We start from the raw sequence: 18,539 nt of genomic DNA, 5'->3' as shown, positions 1-18,539 counted from the left end.
AAAATAAGCCCAGCTGTGACTGTTTTCCCTACTGATATTATTCCATTAGCAAAGGAGCTCATTTCCTGCATGTTAGGGCCAGCAGAACTGGGCAGGGAATGGGGAACTTTATGTGCATCTTTAATTGACAATGGCCAAACCTTCAGTTGCTCAAGTCAATCAACTGGTATTGACTTCAGCCACAAGATTTGGCTGTGTAACTTTATCAGGGTGATCCTGAAATCCGTGGGAACTAATGGATGCTCTTCCTCATTCAGGATCAGACACCAGTGAGTCAAAGATGCAGGACTCTGTGTCCATTCTGTTCATTACAAGTTAGTTTGAAAAGAAATTAAGGGACAGCAATATTGCTTTAATAATAGTGATTTTGTTCTATTTTGACGTCCTTCTTGGAAAACACTGATTTTACAGAATAGGTGCCAAAAAAAAGCCAGTTTTCTGTAAAATAATTGTTTCTCCACATGGAATGCATGTACCATATCACCTTTAAAGAGTTGTAAAAGCCAGACACATACATTCTTAGCTTTCCCTCACCAGAAGATGGTGAAGGGCTAAGCTATTACTGCATAACTATGCAGCATCACAGTATTAGTTCACCCCAGGGAGCACACAGCACTTCAGTGAAGCACAGAAATTTTAAAGCAGTGTTACAAGAGCAAGCAAACACAGTAGCTGGCATCATCTCAGAGCAGAAACAAAAACAAACGAAGCCTTCACAAAGGAAATCTAAATGCAACCATTTGGGGAAATGCATATTAATTTTGCTACTGTGGCTACACAGGCAGTTTTGGCAGTCCCCACAGATGTCATGTGAGGTGGCACACTCCACACTGTGCCTCAAGTGCTACAGTGATGGACCTCATACCTCTGTCCACCAACTTCCTGCTCCCACCAGCTGTGCTCCAGATGCTGGGGCACTTCAGGGCTAAGTTAAATCCCTGCTGCTGCTGCCCAGCTCAGTGTACTCATACAGCAGATCCATGTGCCGACCACCAGCCTGTGAAGCACAACACAGGCTCCCCATGCACGGGTGTAGGAAGCTCTGTCACAGGTTGGAACATGGCTATTCTACTTCTTGAGACTAAATGTGAGGTCTAAGCCCTCTACCAGCAGACTAACACAAGTTCTGCACTATAGAGCTCTCAGGCTCAGCCATTTGACCTTGGGCAGCTGAAACTGCTGCTCATGCTTCCATTACCTGGTGTGATGGTTTCTGAGATGGGCACACTCTCCTGGTCGTCCTTGACAGAGTAGACGCTGACGTTGTACTCCACGCCAGGGTTGAGGTTCTCAAAGGTGCAGGTGGTCTGATCTGCACCCACCACCTCCTCCAGGGTCGAGCCCTGCTGCCCATCCGTGGGAGCAGTGGTCACACGGTACCCAGTGATGCCTGAAATACAAAGGCCAGTGTCAGGAGTTTCTCATAGATCCACTTACATTAGTCCTCAGTGCAACAGCTGAAGCAAACATGTGACATTTTACAAGTCATTTTGCCACCCTGGGCCCAGCAGGAAAGAGGCTGCTTTGTCAAGCACACCTAATTGAGCTTCCCAGGAGCTAGCCATGCCACCTTCATGGCATTTCTGTTCCCTTTGAGACCTCACCAAACTGATAATCTCAGGAGTTTTGAGAGGAACTTCTCTCAGCACCCTGTCAGGAAAAGATTCAGCTACCAACAGAGGTTTTTGAAACTTTCAATCCACTTTTTATGGGAGTCAATTGTGCAGCTCCCATCAGCTACTGTGGGAGAAGAGTTCATCCTGAACATTGTCAGAACTTTCATTTTCCATTTGTCACTTCCACAAATCTTTGTGGTCCATTCTGCTTTCCTTCCCTCAGACTATTTCTCAACCACTGGAGATACTTGAAGAAACCCTTCAAATCCTTAAAACAGCTGAAATATTCTAACCCATTCATGCTCCAAAACAGCATTTTATACAGAATGCAAATCGTTAAGAGTCCTTTGGCAAGTTGTAGTTAGCTGCGAATTATATCCTTAAATATATCTAGAAACATGTACATTTTTCTTTAAATCAATCAACAGCTGATTTCCCACCAAACTGCAAGGCACCACAGACGAAGTGTTAGCTAGCATTCTGCTCTAAGAGGAGGTCTGAGCACAGAGTGAGTTCACATGGTTACCTGGAGATGTGCTTCTCTCCCAAGAGACAATCAGGATGCCCGTGTCAGGATTGGACCTCAGGCGCAGTCTGGTCGGTGGAGCCAGTGCTGTAAGTGTTCACACAAATGGGTCACTGATGGCACTGAGAATCATGCTGGCTGCCTCAGCACCCCTCTCCCCATGATATCCTCAACCTTTGGAATCAGCCAAAAATACTCCCCTGAAGCTGTGACCCTGCATTGCATGAGCCAGTGCTGCTGTCACTGAAAAACCAGCCCACGACAGGGAGGAAAGAACAGAACTGCCTCCCAGAAGGGAGTGAAGAAGGAATGATGGAGGAGAAGCAGGTGCCATACGTGTAGTGACTCTCCTGACGATGGGGGTCTCTCTCTCCTGGCCATCCATCAGCACTGTCAGGCTGTAGGTGTACTCCACGCCGGGGGTGAGCCCGGAGATGACGATGCTGCCGGAGTCGGAGATCACCTCCCGAGGAGCCTCCCCGCCCTGGCTCGGGCGCACTCCCAGCTGCAGGGCACAGGGGTTTGCTTTTCAGTCACAAGCTGTCAGCACCCTGACTGACCATCCAACAGCAGCACTAGGGCTGAACTCCAGCTGTTAGTCCTGTAACTTGTGGTCTACATGTCCCACTTGAGCTGAAACCCCACAACTGCACTGACCTCTGTCATCTAAACCTGCTGCCTGTGAGCAACAGGCCCTTTGCACCTCTCCCCTTTGTGCTGCCATCTTCACCACAGTCCATAGGAAATGGCTTCCATCTGCCCTCCCCACCACAGTGAAGCAAGAGGAAAAACCAATGCAAGACTTAGCTCCTCCTACCTTGAAACCAATCCTTGGGGCAGGTGTCCAGGTGATGACAATAGAGGTCTCAGTCACTTCTGTGTTAAAAGGAGGAACAGAGCCAGCAGGCTGATCTGTGGAGTGAATTGACCAGAGTTCAAGTCTACCTGCTCTGATGGCTCCAAACAGTTTGAAAACCTGACCTACAGCAGCACAAATAGCCACAGGTATGAAATGAGTGCTGAACTAGATCACTAGATTCCAAATCCAGTGATTTGGGAGGGATCTGCCAGATGATTTTTGTCTGCTGCTGGGCTTGACAGACACAATATGCAAGTGGTCTAACCACAGCCAGAGCTTTTGTTCATAAAGAAAACAAAAATACTCAAGTGGATGCATGATCCTTTATGTATCCAGCCTCAAGAATCTGGGGAATCCTGTTTTTTGGCATGATATCTAAAATGTTCCTCAAAACTCAGCTGGTTTTTTTTTATTCACCCACCATATGCCTTCCAATAAGCAGAATACCACACCCCTGTCTGTCATCCAGCTGTCCCAGCAAGGACCATCTCATCCCTCCCCAACATCTTGTGAAGTCAGCAGAAAGGAGCCAACATCAGTCTGAGGCATCTGTGGTCTCACTGATATCTGTCAGAAGCACCACACAGAAGCTAAAGCCTTAGTGCAAGCCAGAATCATCCTAAACAACAACACTTGAGTTTAATCTGAAATGGCCTTATTAGTAATGTTATTAATGAAGAGGCTTGGTTAATCAAATCTGTAGTCTCAAACTGGACTGGTTTCATTCCGACAAGCCAGAATTTGAAGGCAATATTAAATCGAAGCTATCAAATCACATTCTACTTGAGGAATATTTATAGATAAGACTGTCAGCAAAAAGCACCTTGCCAATGTCAACAATGGTACTTTGATTGAAAGTTTGAGCCCTTATTTTAGTTTCACATTGTTCTAAAAGAAACCACATTCTCTTCTGAAAAGAGGATGTGGTTCTGGGCTTGGGTGGCTTTGAGTTTTGCTAGTTCATGTGATGGCATCATCATTATTTAAGTACTGGATTTATTTGCTCTTTTTAGAAGTGTGTGGGGGTTGTTACAGAACTCCCTTTCCTTCCAAAATCTGCTTAGTATTTCTTCCAAACCAGCATCACAAAGAGAGATGACTAAAATGCAAAAAAAAACCCAAACACCCAAAAAAACTCCATAGAATTCAATGTTTGTGTCAGTTTGGGTAACTGCAGTTGAGCTGCCTTAGATGGTATGGCTGAGCTTGAGAAATTACTGCTTTCAGCTTTATGTAAGTACCAGACTAATTATTCCTTGCCCATTTTAAAGGGATTTGTATTCTTTCCTTCATTTGTCATGCCAAAACCAAGCAATTAGGAAGATCAAGTAAAATTAAATTTGTCTGACATCCAGCTAAGCAAAAAGTGAGATACCAGTAGTAAGTTTTCCCTCTTGTTTTTAATCATCAGGAAAGCTGAAATATATTTTACTAAAAGCTTTTTGATGCAAATAGCTCTTTTTCCTGCCAACGAGTTCAGAAAGAACAACAAGGAGCATTTCCCAAGCTGTTCTGCTGGAATGCTACTTCAAAAGGCTGCCCCTGTAAATCAACTCATAATAGGCACTTTCAGCACAAGTTCTGAAGAAGGCCAGGGTACAAGAGGAGTATGTGACGTGTGTGTGTGTCTCACTCACAAGTGGTGAAGACGCCGGTCTCTCTGTTGCTCTGCAGGTCGCCCTTCACGGCCACCAGGTACACGGTGTACTCGGTGCCAGGCTGCAGGTTCCTCAGGAGGTACTTGGTGGCAGAGGGTCCCACGTTGTAGGTGCGGGGCTGCCCTCCCCTGGTGGGCCCTGCTGTCAGCCTGTAGCCCGTGATGATGGCGCGGGGCCGCGTCCACAGCACCAGCACCGAGTGCTCCGTGGTGTTGAGGAACCGCAGGTTGGTGGGGGCGTCAAGCTCTGGGGAGGTAAAGCAGAACACCCATCAGCTTCACAGCTAAATCCCCATCTCACCTTCACTTCCAAACCATGGCCTGTATTTCTGATGTGTTGTGGGAGAGCAACAGAAGGAAGGAGAGGAGGTGGGAAGTTATTTCACTTCTACATCCATGCCTCAACGCCATCCATTAATACACCGAGACAGACAGACCTGAGCGCTCCAGGCTGCACTGATTTGGGTCTCTGCCATCTCTGCATCCCATGGGGAAGGCAGCCTAAAGGTTGACCCCAACACACTCAGGAATTTCAACAGTTTCTCATGAGTGCAGAGCATTTTTTAAAAACCAGCTTGGTTTAGACTTGTCAGTGTAAGCACGGAAACCTAATTTTAGCCCTTTTCCATGAAAAAGATTTATTCTTTTAAATCCTTGCCCAGTCCTCTCAAAATCCCTTCCCAAAATAAACCAGCCCTACTTTGTCATTTGAATGTCAAAATAAGTAGTAGTCAGCGACTTCCTGCAGAAAACCAGTTCCTAGATCTACTTAAAAATATTCACACCATGGAACCAACCATCCAACAATTCCAAGCACGCTCATCTCTCCCCCGGGACTCAGGGAACAGCTCTTACCAGGCTTCCTCCCTTTTTTATCAGTGCCCCTGGGAATCTGCTGAAGCTGATAACCCAGATAACTCCACAAACAAGAGGCTGAGGCAGCACAGCTCCTTCACTGGAGCCATCGGTGGAGATGTCACTGCCTTGAGCTGAGGCAAGGTGAGGCTCTGGAGGGGAATTTGCCCCCACAGCAGGCAGGGTAGCACAGGCTGCAGCGAGGAGTTCACAGTGTTTACATAGCAAGTCTCCCCCACTTTTTCTACATTCTAACCATATATTGAACTTAAGAGCAGTGAGATTTCATCAATGCTCTTTTTTGCTGGCAAATGTTTTTTCTCCTCCTGGAGAATTAATATTTTGGCAAAAAAATTTAATGCTTTCATCACACTCCCAGTGATGCAGCGGGAAGATGCTTTTGTCCTTTTTGGTTTTTCCCCAGTTGTTTCCCTTATTTTCGAGGAGGGAGGAAAAAGGAAGTCCTTCTTCCTTCCTTCCCTCTTCCACCACTGGAAACAACTGAGGAGAACTCAAAAAGGAAAAGGATGAGCGTGACCCAGCTTAAGCCCATCTCCAACCCACAGGCTGAAAGTCAACTTTATCCCTTGCTGGTACTTAGATCTGGGCTAAATCTCATTTGACAAAGATTGTATCTTCCTAAAATGTGTAGCCTAAAGTCAGTTCCTTTCTGCACAATTTAATTTGCCAGCTCTAGTAGGCTTCTATCACTTCCTCTCCCCATAGCAGAGGGAAAAGGGGAAGATTAAAAAGCTACACACACACACTCGGAGTTTATTTGTAGACTGCTTTTTAACGGAAGGCCAAAAAGAGAATCACATTTACACCGTGGGAATAGACTTTTGCTGCAGGGTTTTCCTTGGGAACCCTGAATGATTTCTGTTTCCCAGGACTTTCGATTACAGGATGCAATTTATGTGAATAGTTTCTGCAATGTGGTTTAGGCCAAGCAGTTAAGCAGATGATCACAGCCTATGGAAAACGATTCCAGACATTTGTGACTGTGCTGTCTGAATTAAATGTCTATACTCCAATGTACACCTCTCTGTGCAGTTTCAGAGGAACCCTACACCTAGCCCAGGCTCCTCAAAACAACCACAGAAAATTACAGATCTGGCTGGGAACTGAGCCCTTCTTGTTCTAAATGCTTCCAAGAGGGCTCAGATTCCTAAGTCGCATCCTTGCTTTTGAAAGCCTCACTTGAAAGAGGAGGGAGGGTGCTCACACCATCTCTGCTGGGCTCAAATTAGACACCTATGGCAAAGGATGGACATAAGGATCCCATTCTCCCTGCACAGTCAAGGGACAGGCACTATTCATTGCTCATAACTTTATGGATGGAAGTAAGGATAATCCTCAAACAGCATGGCTAAATTCACAGATTATCCCATTTCCTTCCCTTCCCTCTCATATTACTAAGAGCCAGGCTGGGTTCTCAGAAGTTGCTCTTATTTACTGAAAAGTATTAGAAGAGCAGCAGATACACATAGCTGAATTTTGTCCCTTTGAATAAAGTGACCCAGCCAAAGAACATCACAAATACCCACTCACCCTTCTACTGCCCAATAAATAGGACCTGATCAAACAAATTATGTCCCATGCTCTGTCTGATCTGCTCCTCCTGGATCAGAAATGGAGATAACCACCCAGATAAAACTCTTGCTCTTCCATCTGAAAACCTACACCTTGCCCAGCCACTGCTCCTCTCTCTTCTCTGCACTGCTGCAAAGCAAAAAGCAATGCCTGACAAAGTGCATTTCTCCTCACACTGGTGAGGTGCTGCACTGCCACTAGATCATTAGCAATCAGATTCTGAGGGATTCTGCATGAACCTTCCTTGCATGTGCAGGCACAACTGCTACTGCTGCCAGGGGAGGCAGATAGGCATGGAGCTGTCAGAAGGGAGATGGGGGTTTTCAGAGGAACCTCAGCAAGGCTTCTAAGTCATACTGAAATCTGCCCTAAGGTACCAGCAAAAGAAAAAAAAATTATAAAAGTCACAGGCTGTGCTGTAAAAGAACTGCAGGATCCATCAATTCTCAGTCAGTAATAAAAAACTTGAATTCCAGCCATACAAAATTGTTTTAAAGTGCCATGAGACTTGAACTCCCATTGGAAAGCCCTGGAGGAGGATAAATCTGCTGAAGAGATCATTGATAGAATGGATGAATTCCCAGCCCTGTCATCCTACTGATGGGATACCTCCTGGGCTAGAACTGTTGCACTTCAAGTGCTCTGTTTATACATTTCTGCAAGTGACAGACAAATCCACGCTTCAAAAGGCTGCAAAAAGCATAGAGAAAAGACACTTACTGGTGGTTTGCTCTCCAGTCAAAGGTTTGCTCTCCCTGCCCTGGTTTACAGCAAAGATCTTGAAGAGATAGGTTGTTCCTGGGATCAGGTCAATGACTTCAGCAAAGGAGCTCCTGGTGATGGGCAGCCTCTGGCCGTGCTGGCCGGGCCGGTTGACAGGGATCACCTCCACCCGGTAGCCGGACACTTGGCTCTGGGGAGGGGTCCACATGATGGTGATCTTGATGTCAGAAACCTCCACAAACTGCAGATCTCTGGGGGAAGGCACCTCATCTGAAAGCACAGGGGTACAACAGTTGTCAGAGGGAGTCCTTAGCAGGAGGAGAAGTTAGAGGTTTCCATGGAAGGAAAATAAAAGTGAATTTTCCTTGAACAATGAATATTACCTAGCCCAAGAATATTTACCAAATTAAAAAGTCAGGGTAACCTCACTGTAAACATGCCTACACACATTCCCTGACAATATTCAAGCAGACTACAATTCTAAACATCATTATCTGCTTTCAAGCATACTATGTCTTCAGAAGGTATCTTGCTGTGACGAAGAACTGAAAGACCAGATGTAATATGCTACAGAACTTCAAGTATACGCAGAACCAAAGCCTGAGGGGAAACAAAGTACTCCAGGGGCTGGAAACAGTAACCTCCTCCTAAAATTAAAAGAGAGGGTTTTCAAAACCCACAGCATGTCCTGAATGTCTGTGATTAACTTGAAATCCACCTTTTATAATTAAACAAGTACAGGGGCTGATCTGGCCTTACTGCAGTCAAATGCTAAATGCAGTTCCCTCAGTGCTGGGCCACAGTACTGCACCCTTGAATTCCTGTGTTTAAATTAAGTTTCTTGAGACTAGGACTGATACTGTCCTAAGGTTAACCAGTGCACATTTCTGGAAGATGCAGAAGCCAAACCATAAAATCATTGAGCTGAGTTCATTCCTGGTAAATTCCCATTTGCAAACACGTGCTTGCAACTTGCAGGACCATGAAATTCCACTGCTTACCACATCAAATCCCAATTCTTTCACTATCCCTTCTTTTGGTTTGGTTATTCAGTCCAACTGGATACTTAAAAAACCCTGAAACCAGAAGTTTTTTAAATACTGAGTGCCTCAAGTTTAGATCTTATGGTGTTTTGGCACATCAGTCAATGCTGAGCAGTCTCCCATCCCCACTGACTGTAAAGGAAAATAATGGGTAGGACTGAAAGGGAGAGGGAAAAGTCAGGTGAACAGTTTGAACATTGTGTTGTGGTGTCTGATACATAACCCTGAACATCTGTGAGCCAAGTGCTGGGTCAAAATGATACACCAGGCACTTCAGAGGATTTCTTAGCAGAATCCCCCTAAGATAACTTGGGAAATTGATCTCTCTTCTGCAGACAATGCAAGATCTGCCTGCAGTCCAATCCCTGGGAATTACAACCCTGTTAATGCAGAGTGGTGTTTTAACTGTGTCAATAAGTATGACTTTACTACAGAACTTCAATACCAGTGAAACTTAAATTGAAGCCCACAAACCATAACTGAGTTCATTTAAGCACTTCCTTAGCTAGCAACAGAAACCTCAGTGACAGAACCCCAGAAGCTGAGCATTACCTGTGCGTGGGACCCCAGTGGTTTCCTGCTGGATGAAGACAGGAGTGCTCTCCTGGTTTTCTTCCACAGCATAGATGCTGATGTTGTACTGAACCCCTGGCATCAGGTCACTGAGTGTCACAGAGGTGGCAGTGTCAGGCAGGTTGAGCTCTGTGCTGCTGCCTTCCACAGAGGGAACGTAGACAATCCTGTAACCTGAAACAAGAGAAATATGTAATCCTCAGCACAAACAGTAAGCACAAAGAATGCTAGAAATGAGGGCTGAACTGATCTCCCTCCTGAGCTTTGATAAAAATAGTCCTGAACTTCAGCAGGCCCTGTGGCCTGCCTGTGCTCACTTTCCATCTACAGACCACACACTCACACCACCTTCCAAAGCACAGTCTGACCTGGGCTAGGATCTCTCTGAGGTCTGACATGTGGATTTAGGCCTGCACTGTTCTCATGCTCACTATGGGATGTCTGGATGACAGATACAAATATAAGGGCTTGTTTTTATTTAACACAAATCCAGAAGGAATTGTTTTACATCTAGCCTTGCTTGGTTCAGCCACTGAAGCCAAGGAAATGCTGAACTGCCCATGTGCTTTCCAGCTGGTCTCTCTGACCAGGCAGAATTTTGCACTACCTTTGTCCCAGAGTTGTATTTAATTTTCCTTTTCATCTACATTTCAGATTCTACCAATAATGCAGAATAAGGGCACTCCAACTGGACAAACCTGTGATTGGAGCCTGCGGTCTGCTCCAGCTGATGACAATGGATGTGTCATCCACACTTTCCACTGTGTGGTCAGGTGGTGCATCAGGAGCTGTTTAAGACAAGAAACACAGGAGGACAGCAAGCGTGAGGGTAAGAGGTAACAAAAAATTCTTGAGCAAACAGTAACAACAGCTTTCAAAGTGCAGCAACAGCTACCGACACATACCTGTAGTCTGTGAAGTAGACAGGATGAGATTCTGCTCTCCCTCCTCAGAGATCTGGTAGACATTAACAATATACTTGCGACCAGGAAGCAAGTCAGGGATGTTGACAGAAGTGGCTGTGCTTGGAAGATCTGAGGAAGGCAGGAGAGAAAAATTTGTTTTAGCAATTCCATCTTCTTGCTTTCTCTCCAAATTAAATAATTGAGAAGCCTGTTCTCATCTGGGTTGAAGCACAGTCTTTCAGCAATAAAACAGCAGTTTCTCTGCACTTTGTCTGGTTCACCTCAGAAGAGTTGTGTGGAGAGTTGGGACCAGCAACCAAGGGATATTGCAGGGCAGTTTGAGCAGCAGCCCCCTGCACATTGTAGCCATTTCAGCTGAATACTCATTTCATACCCTGACTGTTGAACATTCGGTACAGAAATATATGGAAAAACTTTCACATGAGTAGCTTATGTGGAAACACTGACTCATGAGTGAGAAGAATGACATTATGAGGGCTAGTGAACTTCTTTCCCTTCTCCCAGATGTCCACCTACGTGCCAGATGTAGAAAACTCCCCAAGAAGCAGGTCCTTGCAGACCAGACTGAAACCAAGCATCTTGGGGGAAACTAGGAATTGCCTTTCAATCTGCCTGTAAACCTCTGTCTGTAGACAGATGAGCTCAGGAGCTGCTTCACAGTTCAGCTGTCTGGGCAGAAAGAAAGTTGGTGGCAGTGCTGGCAGTCTCCACAAGAGCCACTTCTGCTCAGTGTTTAAGCCTGTGAGGTCAGGGCAGCAACAGTCCAGGGAGAATTAGTAGGTCAGGAGATTGCTGTTCTTTTTATCTTTTTGTCATGTTCTTCTACCACATTCACCCAATAACTATTATAACTTCAAATGCTTGAGGTGAGATATTGCTATTATCATTGTTAAGACAGGAAACTAGGAAAAAGAAGTTAAAATGAAATTACATGTAATGGTGCCATGGGCTCTACAGTAAATGTTAGAAAACCAGTTCCTGTGTCTGAGTCCAGTGCCTTTAACCAGCTTTCCAGCTCAGCTAAACTGCCATATTATCAATGAGGAAGATCTGATCCAAACAAAACAACTGACAGAGCAGTTGAGATATGATGAGATATCCATGAGATAACAAGCAGCCAAGAAAGGGCATTTGGGAAAAAGTTCCCTCTGTCCATTCTGATGGAAGGACAAAGGTACGCCAAAGAAAATTAGCTAGGAGGCAGGTTCAAAAAAACAGATTTGGTTCTCTTCTCATCTGCACTGCTGCTCATTTCAAGGATGCTGTGGAAGCCAGTAACTTTACATGATTGTAAAATGAAAAAAAAAAAACTGAGCAAAAAAAATGGAGCAAAGATTCTTGGAGATGAAAAGAATAATTATATCTACTTAGAGTTATTACTCATCCACCACTCCTGGCTCAGGCAGTTTTCCTCTGCAGAATTCTGGGACAGTATTCTGAGGGGATATTGCTATTTACTTGCCTTGTTCTCTTACAGCTATTAATGGAGAAAAGACAAGGAACTGATTTTTTAATCTGAGCTGCTCCTGCCCCTCTCATATCCTAACTGAATCCTACTGAAAGACAGGGAGGTGCTCACTGTGATGTTCACACCAGCTCTACTGAGTGCCACAGAGCAGTGATGCCCTGACTGTGAGCAGTGCTTTGCCCTGGCACACACAGCATTGTCTCACCAAGGTACTGGGGCTCATCACCCTCCTCGCTCAGCTCGTACTCAACACGGAATCCAGAAACGGTGTCAGAAGCAGAAACCCAGGAGACAACAAAGCTGTTGGATGTGATCTCAGTGACAGATTCTGAAGTAGCAACCACGGGAGGAAGAAGAGTTGTCTCTCCTGAAACAGTGTTGCCTACCAGAGAGAGGAAAGAGAGGTTGCATTAAGCATCACTACACTTTTGTGTTGAGTGGGATGCACAAAGCAAGGATGTGGGTGAAGGAGATCAGGTTTCCCTGGATGTCCCCCTGCTCAGCTCACTTGTCACTGCTGTGGTGCTGGTTGTGGTGAAATCAAAGCGGGTGACTTCTTTGTGGCCGTACTGCTGGACACTGATGAGCTGTCCCTCATAAATCACACCAGGCTTCAGGCCTGAGATGGTGTACGAGTTCCTGTGGCCAGGGATGGTGGCTTCCTTCCACTGCCGGCCTGAGTTTTTCTGCAAGAAAAAGGACACTCGGACAGTGAGAGACTGCCTAGGCTGCAAGCAGGGCAATCTAGTGTCCTAACCTGCTGTGTGGTCACTACTCACTGTAATATTCAAACACAAGTGTGACTTGAATGGCTTTAGTGCACAGACAGAAGCAAGTCAAAGGAGATGAGAAAAGTATGCCAAGAAGCAGGACCAATGGCATTGAGTTATTAGGTTTTACAGGAGTAAACTAAAAACAGCCTAGCTGTGAACTTTGCCCTTTAAAAGAAGCATTATTTGTTATAAATTCAACTCATTCCTTCACCAAAAGCACAGCAAGGCATGAAGTAGTGGTTGGAAAAGACACTTTTGAAGCCTGTTCATAATAACACTCTAAGCCATCATCTGAAAACAATATACAGAGAGGTTCTTCCCTTCTACCCTGTGTTTGAACTCTATGGGAAGCTTTAAAATAATGCTCCATCCTCTGAGGTTTGTACTCCAGTGCTTTAAAGTCCATTTCATTCAGGCCTTCATCCAAGATACACTGAAATCAGTAAAAAGACTTGAGTGCCTTGAATGGCTTTGGATCAGGGCCTTTATTGTTCTCTTAATAACAGGCAGCATTGAGGTACTAATGCTCTTAATCATTAAGTGGTCTTTTGTGAAGTGCTACTCAGGGGAGCTGGAAGACAGCTCATCTGCATTGGTTAAACCAAATCATTCCTCACAGAGGAATCAGCCAATGAGCTGTGGTTAACCAGGTTTGGTTTAGACTTTGGAGAAGATGGGAATGACTGTTTATTTAATCCTACACAAGCTGTTTATGACTTCATATCCTAGTCATTTTTACCTCCACATTAACAGAATAAAATGTATCCCAGTAGTCTCTGGATATGCACATGTTACTAAAACAGCATTTCTTTGGATGAAGAAGCTTCCACAAGGATTTACATTCCCAAGGATATAAACTTGCCTGCTTGCTGTACTAGTGCTTTGTTTAATAAAATATTTTATGAACACAGCAACCAGTGAAGTTTGGGCAAGAAAACATTAAGTGTTTATACAGCATTGGCTCTCCTCTTGATGCTCAAGAGTAGCTGTTGACCTTAAGAGGCCAAAGACACTGAATAAGCAACTCAAGTTTGCAGAAGTTGTGTCAGCCACTTCTTTCAGACACCAGGAAAAGCCAAATCAAGTACTCCTGAGGAACAAATGATGACAGATGTGGCACTCACAGGTCTCCAGCGCAGGATGTACTGGGTGATGTGAGACCGTTCAGGAGCATTCCACTGGATGGGGTGGGAGTTGGGCTGATTGGTACTCTCTGTGATGATCACCTGAACAGGTCCTGTTGAGCCTGAAAAAAAAAAAGAGTTGCTGTTTTAACCTACTGGGGATGTTACGGAGTCATCAAAAAGCAAGAAAGCTGCATGGCTCACATGGTATTTCTATACATGGGAAATCAGTTCTATTGTCTTTCTATTCTTCATTGCTACCTAGAAAACCAGTGAATAAGAATAAATTCTGTGGGGAAGTTAATGGGCACTGCTTGGGTCCATTTCCTGTAAGATACCAATGAAATGGAAAATGGGAGAGGTCTAGTACAGAAAAAGTCTGCAAAGCAAAGTCTTGCTGTTCAAAGAGACAGGGGGAACTTCTCAGCAAATAACTGTTTTCTTCATTCATATCTTCTGCAATGGAGCAGGGAAGCTGATAAAAACCATCTGCCAAATCCAGGTCTAATCATGCACCACGGTAAGGGAAAATTTCTGGTCTGACACTGAATATACTCTGAAAATAGACACTAGTCTTCTACTATTTCACTAAATTTCTTCATCAGTTCATTTGAAACACTGAATTTTCATGACTCTGCAGAGGATTCCACAGATAGTGAGACTTTTCTTCTGTACACAAACCCCACCAGAAGGGTAGGTGGAAGTCCTGAGACAAAAGAGGCCCATGAACTGATGAAAATACAAGTTCTGCAGGGCTCTAATGCTTAAGACTACTGATTGCACTCAGCTAGGTCAGCTGAGGTCTATTTCCTCCACCAAGCTCTCCAATAGAGAAGGACAGGCTTTATGATCCTATGGTTCTCTTTTCAGAGAGTCTGGGCTCACTGGGGAGGTGTTACTGAACACTCAGCAGCACTGTCCTCATGTTAGTTCTCAGAAAATCCCAGCAAAGAGATCCCTGGAATCTGCAGGAAAGTGTTTAAGCCATTAAATAGCTGCACCGTCACCCCATTCCCAACATTTCTAATAATAATTTACTTGGACAACCATGTAACATATATACCTGTTCCCCATTTAACAGGATTTCTAGAAAAACAAACTTGTGCCCACAGGCAGAAAATTTCAAAGCTCACCTAACCCCAAACCTACATTCAGAAACATTAGATTTGGTTTATTTACACATTTTCAGTCACTCTTGTGTCTAAAGCAGCCCCAAGCCTGGTCTCCAGGCTGGAGGCATGCATATTTCACATAGCTCAGGGAGATGTTTGTTTAAGCAGTCCAACAGGAGTAAATGAAGCTCAGCAAGCCTTAATACTTCATCTTATTCAGATTAAGACAGTGGCAGTTGCAACCTTGAACAGGAAAGTAGAGAAGTTCCCCTCATGTTCTGTTCAGGGAACTGAAGCTGAACAATGAACAAACAGGCATTGCCCATTCCTATAGAGTTCCTGGAATTGCCTGGACAAACAAGAGTTCAAATATTTAATGTCTTTGGGGCACTGATCAGGAAAAACATTTCGTTCCATAATGGATTTTGCTTCTGTAATGAGTGGAAAAGGAAGAATCACACATGTGAGTTTCAGGAAATATAAGCTGAAGATCACACGTGTGACATCACTAAATACCAGGAGGCAATGTAAACCCAAGCTGCTGTGTGCACTGAGGGTCATTCTCTGAACTACCCCTGGCCTCAGGAATAGCTGCAAACAGCCTGAGCCCCGCTTGATCAACCCCTGACCACTGCTTGTGTCTGCCAAGGGACAGGAGAATCTGTTCTGTTTTAAAAGGAAACCAAAATGCATTAGGTACAGAAACCTGAACAGGTGAGAGGTGGGAAGCTGGCCTTCCTCAGGTCCCACTCAGCAGGTGAGTTCATTTTCTGTTGGGTTTCTTACCTGGGTAGGTCTGCAGAGGCTGGCAATGCCACTCTCCAATCCCACGACCATAGCAGTAGCACTGGTATCTGACCCCATGCACGTACTTCTCCCAGGAGTCTCCAATCTGGTAGAAGGTGCGGGTTTCTGAGTCCTGGCACTGGTCTGGAGGCACAAGAAGGACAGTTCACACTGGGTGTTACTGAAACCACAGTGGATTATCTACAAAAAAGTCCCAAAAGCAAAGAAGTCCCCCCTTTTTGCACAAAGAAATGCAGCGCTGAAAATACAAGTACATAAAGTGGCAATAGAACTGGAGTCTCAAATCAAGGTTCTTAATATAGCACTGCATGTATTAAGTTCTATATTAGGGGGCTAATTCAGCTGTGATGCATTTCATTTTCCTTCTAGAAAGAATTTCATCTGCTCTGGAGCTCAATTCTACCCTGGCCAATTGAGTTCATCTCTCATCCAAAGCTAAACCATGCTGCTCTCAAGAAGATCAAAGGCAAAAATTCCTCCTGCCTTCAGAATTCATTTATGCTTTAATAGCCCCCAGAATGTTTTTATTTTCAGCAGAATCTTTCCAGATTTACCATTGTATAAACCAAAGGGGGACAGAGCAGATCCTGAAATCAGCTGAACTAGTGTGAATACAGCACAGTACAGCACTTCAGCACACTTTCTACACTGACAACTGCATCTATGCCTGGCTCCACAAAAATTTTCAGTGAGAACCAGCATTATGTTTGCTTGGATAAATAAGAGCTTAGTTTACACAAAGCCAACAAAATTAAAACTTTAATTGCACTTAAACAGATAGCTGAAATCATCCCCTCACCCCTTCCTTCAAACTAGTAATTTTCAGGAGCTTTACATTCTATGTTCCTTGAGTAAACATGTACAGATACTACTGTTAATAAAGCAGAGCTTCACAACCAGCAATTTCCAATAGATTTTCCTGGCAATAGTTTGATGCTCTCTTGGACTTAGTAACTGCAAACCAAACAGCCAGGTCTTATCTTCCAATCAAGGTTTTCTAGGGAAGAGGGGGAGGAAGACATGAAATCTCCTTCCTGCATAGAATCATGATGGTTTTAGCTAACCTCCAGAGCACTATTAACACATGTTCTCATCCTGAGCTCTCTCTTTGCTAGACCAAAGGGCAGCCAAAAAATCAATTCTGTCCAAGGTAAGTTAATATATGCTAGTGCCCCTTCCTCAGGTCAGGGAGAAAACTCTGAAAGATTTTAGGATAGAGAAAGACAAGAAAACTGATCCTAGCATCAGTGCCCAGCTGCATGTTTTATCAGTGTTCAGGCTGAGAGCTCTGCTAAGCTGACAGCTGAGGTACCAGAATCCAGTCAAATGACCACAGGCTAACTGCCCTGCTACCACAACCTGCTACATTTTACACCATATGCTTGCCACAGTCGTGGTTCTTCTGTGGCAGCTGTGATAAGCCAAGCATATGTCCTTAAATTAAGTCCTTTCACTTACCCCCCAGCAAATGCAGTGTTGCTTCTAGTTTTGCTTTTGTACAATTCAGGACAGATAGTGCACAAAGACTGAGCCCAAACTCACACACCAGTTTCTCCATACCACAGCCAGTTTGTACAGAGGCACAAAGTGTGTCTGGCAAGGGGGACAGCCAGTGACTCACCTACAGGATCACACTTCCATCTGCCCCGGCCCTGGCCAAAGCAGGTGCAGTTCAGCATGTGCCCCTCATCATGGCGCTTGTGGAAGGTCTGGTTCACGTCGTAGGTGATGCCATCCACAATGCACTGGTCTGGGGGAGAGAGGAGAGTTCATCAGCAATAGGTGTAAGCACTGAGACAGAACCCTTCTGCCTGGAACATCACTGCCTTGCTAGATCAGCACACAGACTGATTGTGACCAGCTCCATCCAAGGCAGAGAGGAGCCCTCCTTTCTGTAATCTGTGACACTCACAGTGCTGCACACACAGACCTGCTCCCTAGTTCATCTATCAGCACTGTACAAATAAGCAACACTTGCAGAAAAGAGGTCTGTAGGACACAATCCAGCTACAGACCTGCCTCTTTGTTCCTTCAGACAGATCCCACATGTGAACAAAACTCTAAACCACCACACTGACTCTCTGGCCATCTCCTCTGAGGAACATCTCAGCTGAAACTCCTCAAGCTCAAATCACTGCAACTACACAAGGAGAAAAGGGCTGCTCCAAATTTATGAAGATACAATGAAGAAGTACAGCCATCCTCATCATGTTATTCTGCTGGGTATCACTGCTACTCCCTGTAGTAATCTGAAGGCAGAGGCAGACCTTTTACACACACTAGATGCTACTGGTGCCTCTCTTCCCTCATAACACAGTGACCAGACTCCATGCTGTAATACAATGGTATCACTCTATTAGGTTCAATGTCCATCTGGGATCTGGCCCAGAATTCCTAAAGCCAGTCTAATCACAGCAAGGAGCAGAAAGACAAAACAAACATGAAAACAAGCCCAGAAGCAAGTTGTTTTGTTAAGTGGGACCCAAGAGACCCAAGTTCAGGTCTGGAGTCAATCCTGGACCAGCTGTCCTTGGGGAAGTGAGTCCATGATTCCCATGATTTTATTCCCCATGATATTTTCCCACACCATGGGCACAGCATCTGGATAAACCAAGGAGTGCTCAGACTCTCCTGCAGGCGCCAAGGTCTGGCTGCTGTGTTTAAACAGCTCTACTCAGATAGATAACCTCTGCCTTTTGAAAAAGCCAAGTATCTCTACCCTCTCCTCAGCAAGAAAGACCACTTCAACTCCAGAATGGAACTGCAGAGAACTAGCTGTGTAAGTGGAAACAGGACTTGCACAGCCCAGAACTTTGAGCAGTGCCTTTCACGCTGAAAGGAACACATTAAAAAATCCCTTCCAAAGCCCTTGAGGGAGTCTTTC

At 44.8% G+C, this 18,539-nt stretch overlaps 1 protein-coding gene across 1 annotated transcript in view; it reads right to left on the bottom strand.

Annotated features, from left to right (window-relative positions):
* Positions 1 to 18,539, bottom strand: part of FN1 (fibronectin 1) — a gene marked incomplete at its 5' end in the record, with an annotated part of 52,086 nt that overhangs the window by 21,052 nt on the left and 12,495 nt on the right. The window contains 14 exon segments of the mRNA XM_031063494.1: positions 1,199 to 1,390; positions 2,143 to 2,229; positions 2,479 to 2,647; positions 2,960 to 3,054; positions 4,639 to 4,905; positions 7,827 to 8,099; positions 9,425 to 9,619; positions 10,144 to 10,233; positions 10,351 to 10,479; positions 12,045 to 12,221; positions 12,348 to 12,525; positions 13,737 to 13,858; positions 15,635 to 15,778; positions 17,277 to 17,405. Of these exon segments, the coding sequence (XP_030919354.1) occupies positions 1,199 to 1,390; positions 2,143 to 2,229; positions 2,479 to 2,647; positions 2,960 to 3,054; positions 4,639 to 4,905; positions 7,827 to 8,099; positions 9,425 to 9,619; positions 10,144 to 10,233; positions 10,351 to 10,479; positions 12,045 to 12,221; positions 12,348 to 12,525; positions 13,737 to 13,858; positions 15,635 to 15,778; positions 17,277 to 17,405 (2,247 nt within the window).

This window comes from Geospiza fortis, unplaced genomic scaffold, assembly GCF_000277835.1.
Source record: "Geospiza fortis unplaced genomic scaffold, GeoFor_1.0 scaffold407, whole genome shotgun sequence".
Lineage (NCBI taxonomy): Eukaryota > Metazoa > Chordata > Aves > Passeriformes > Thraupidae > Geospiza > Geospiza fortis.
The sequence above is the reverse complement of the archived record's forward strand: the minus strand, read 5'-3'. Positions and strand labels throughout refer to the sequence as shown.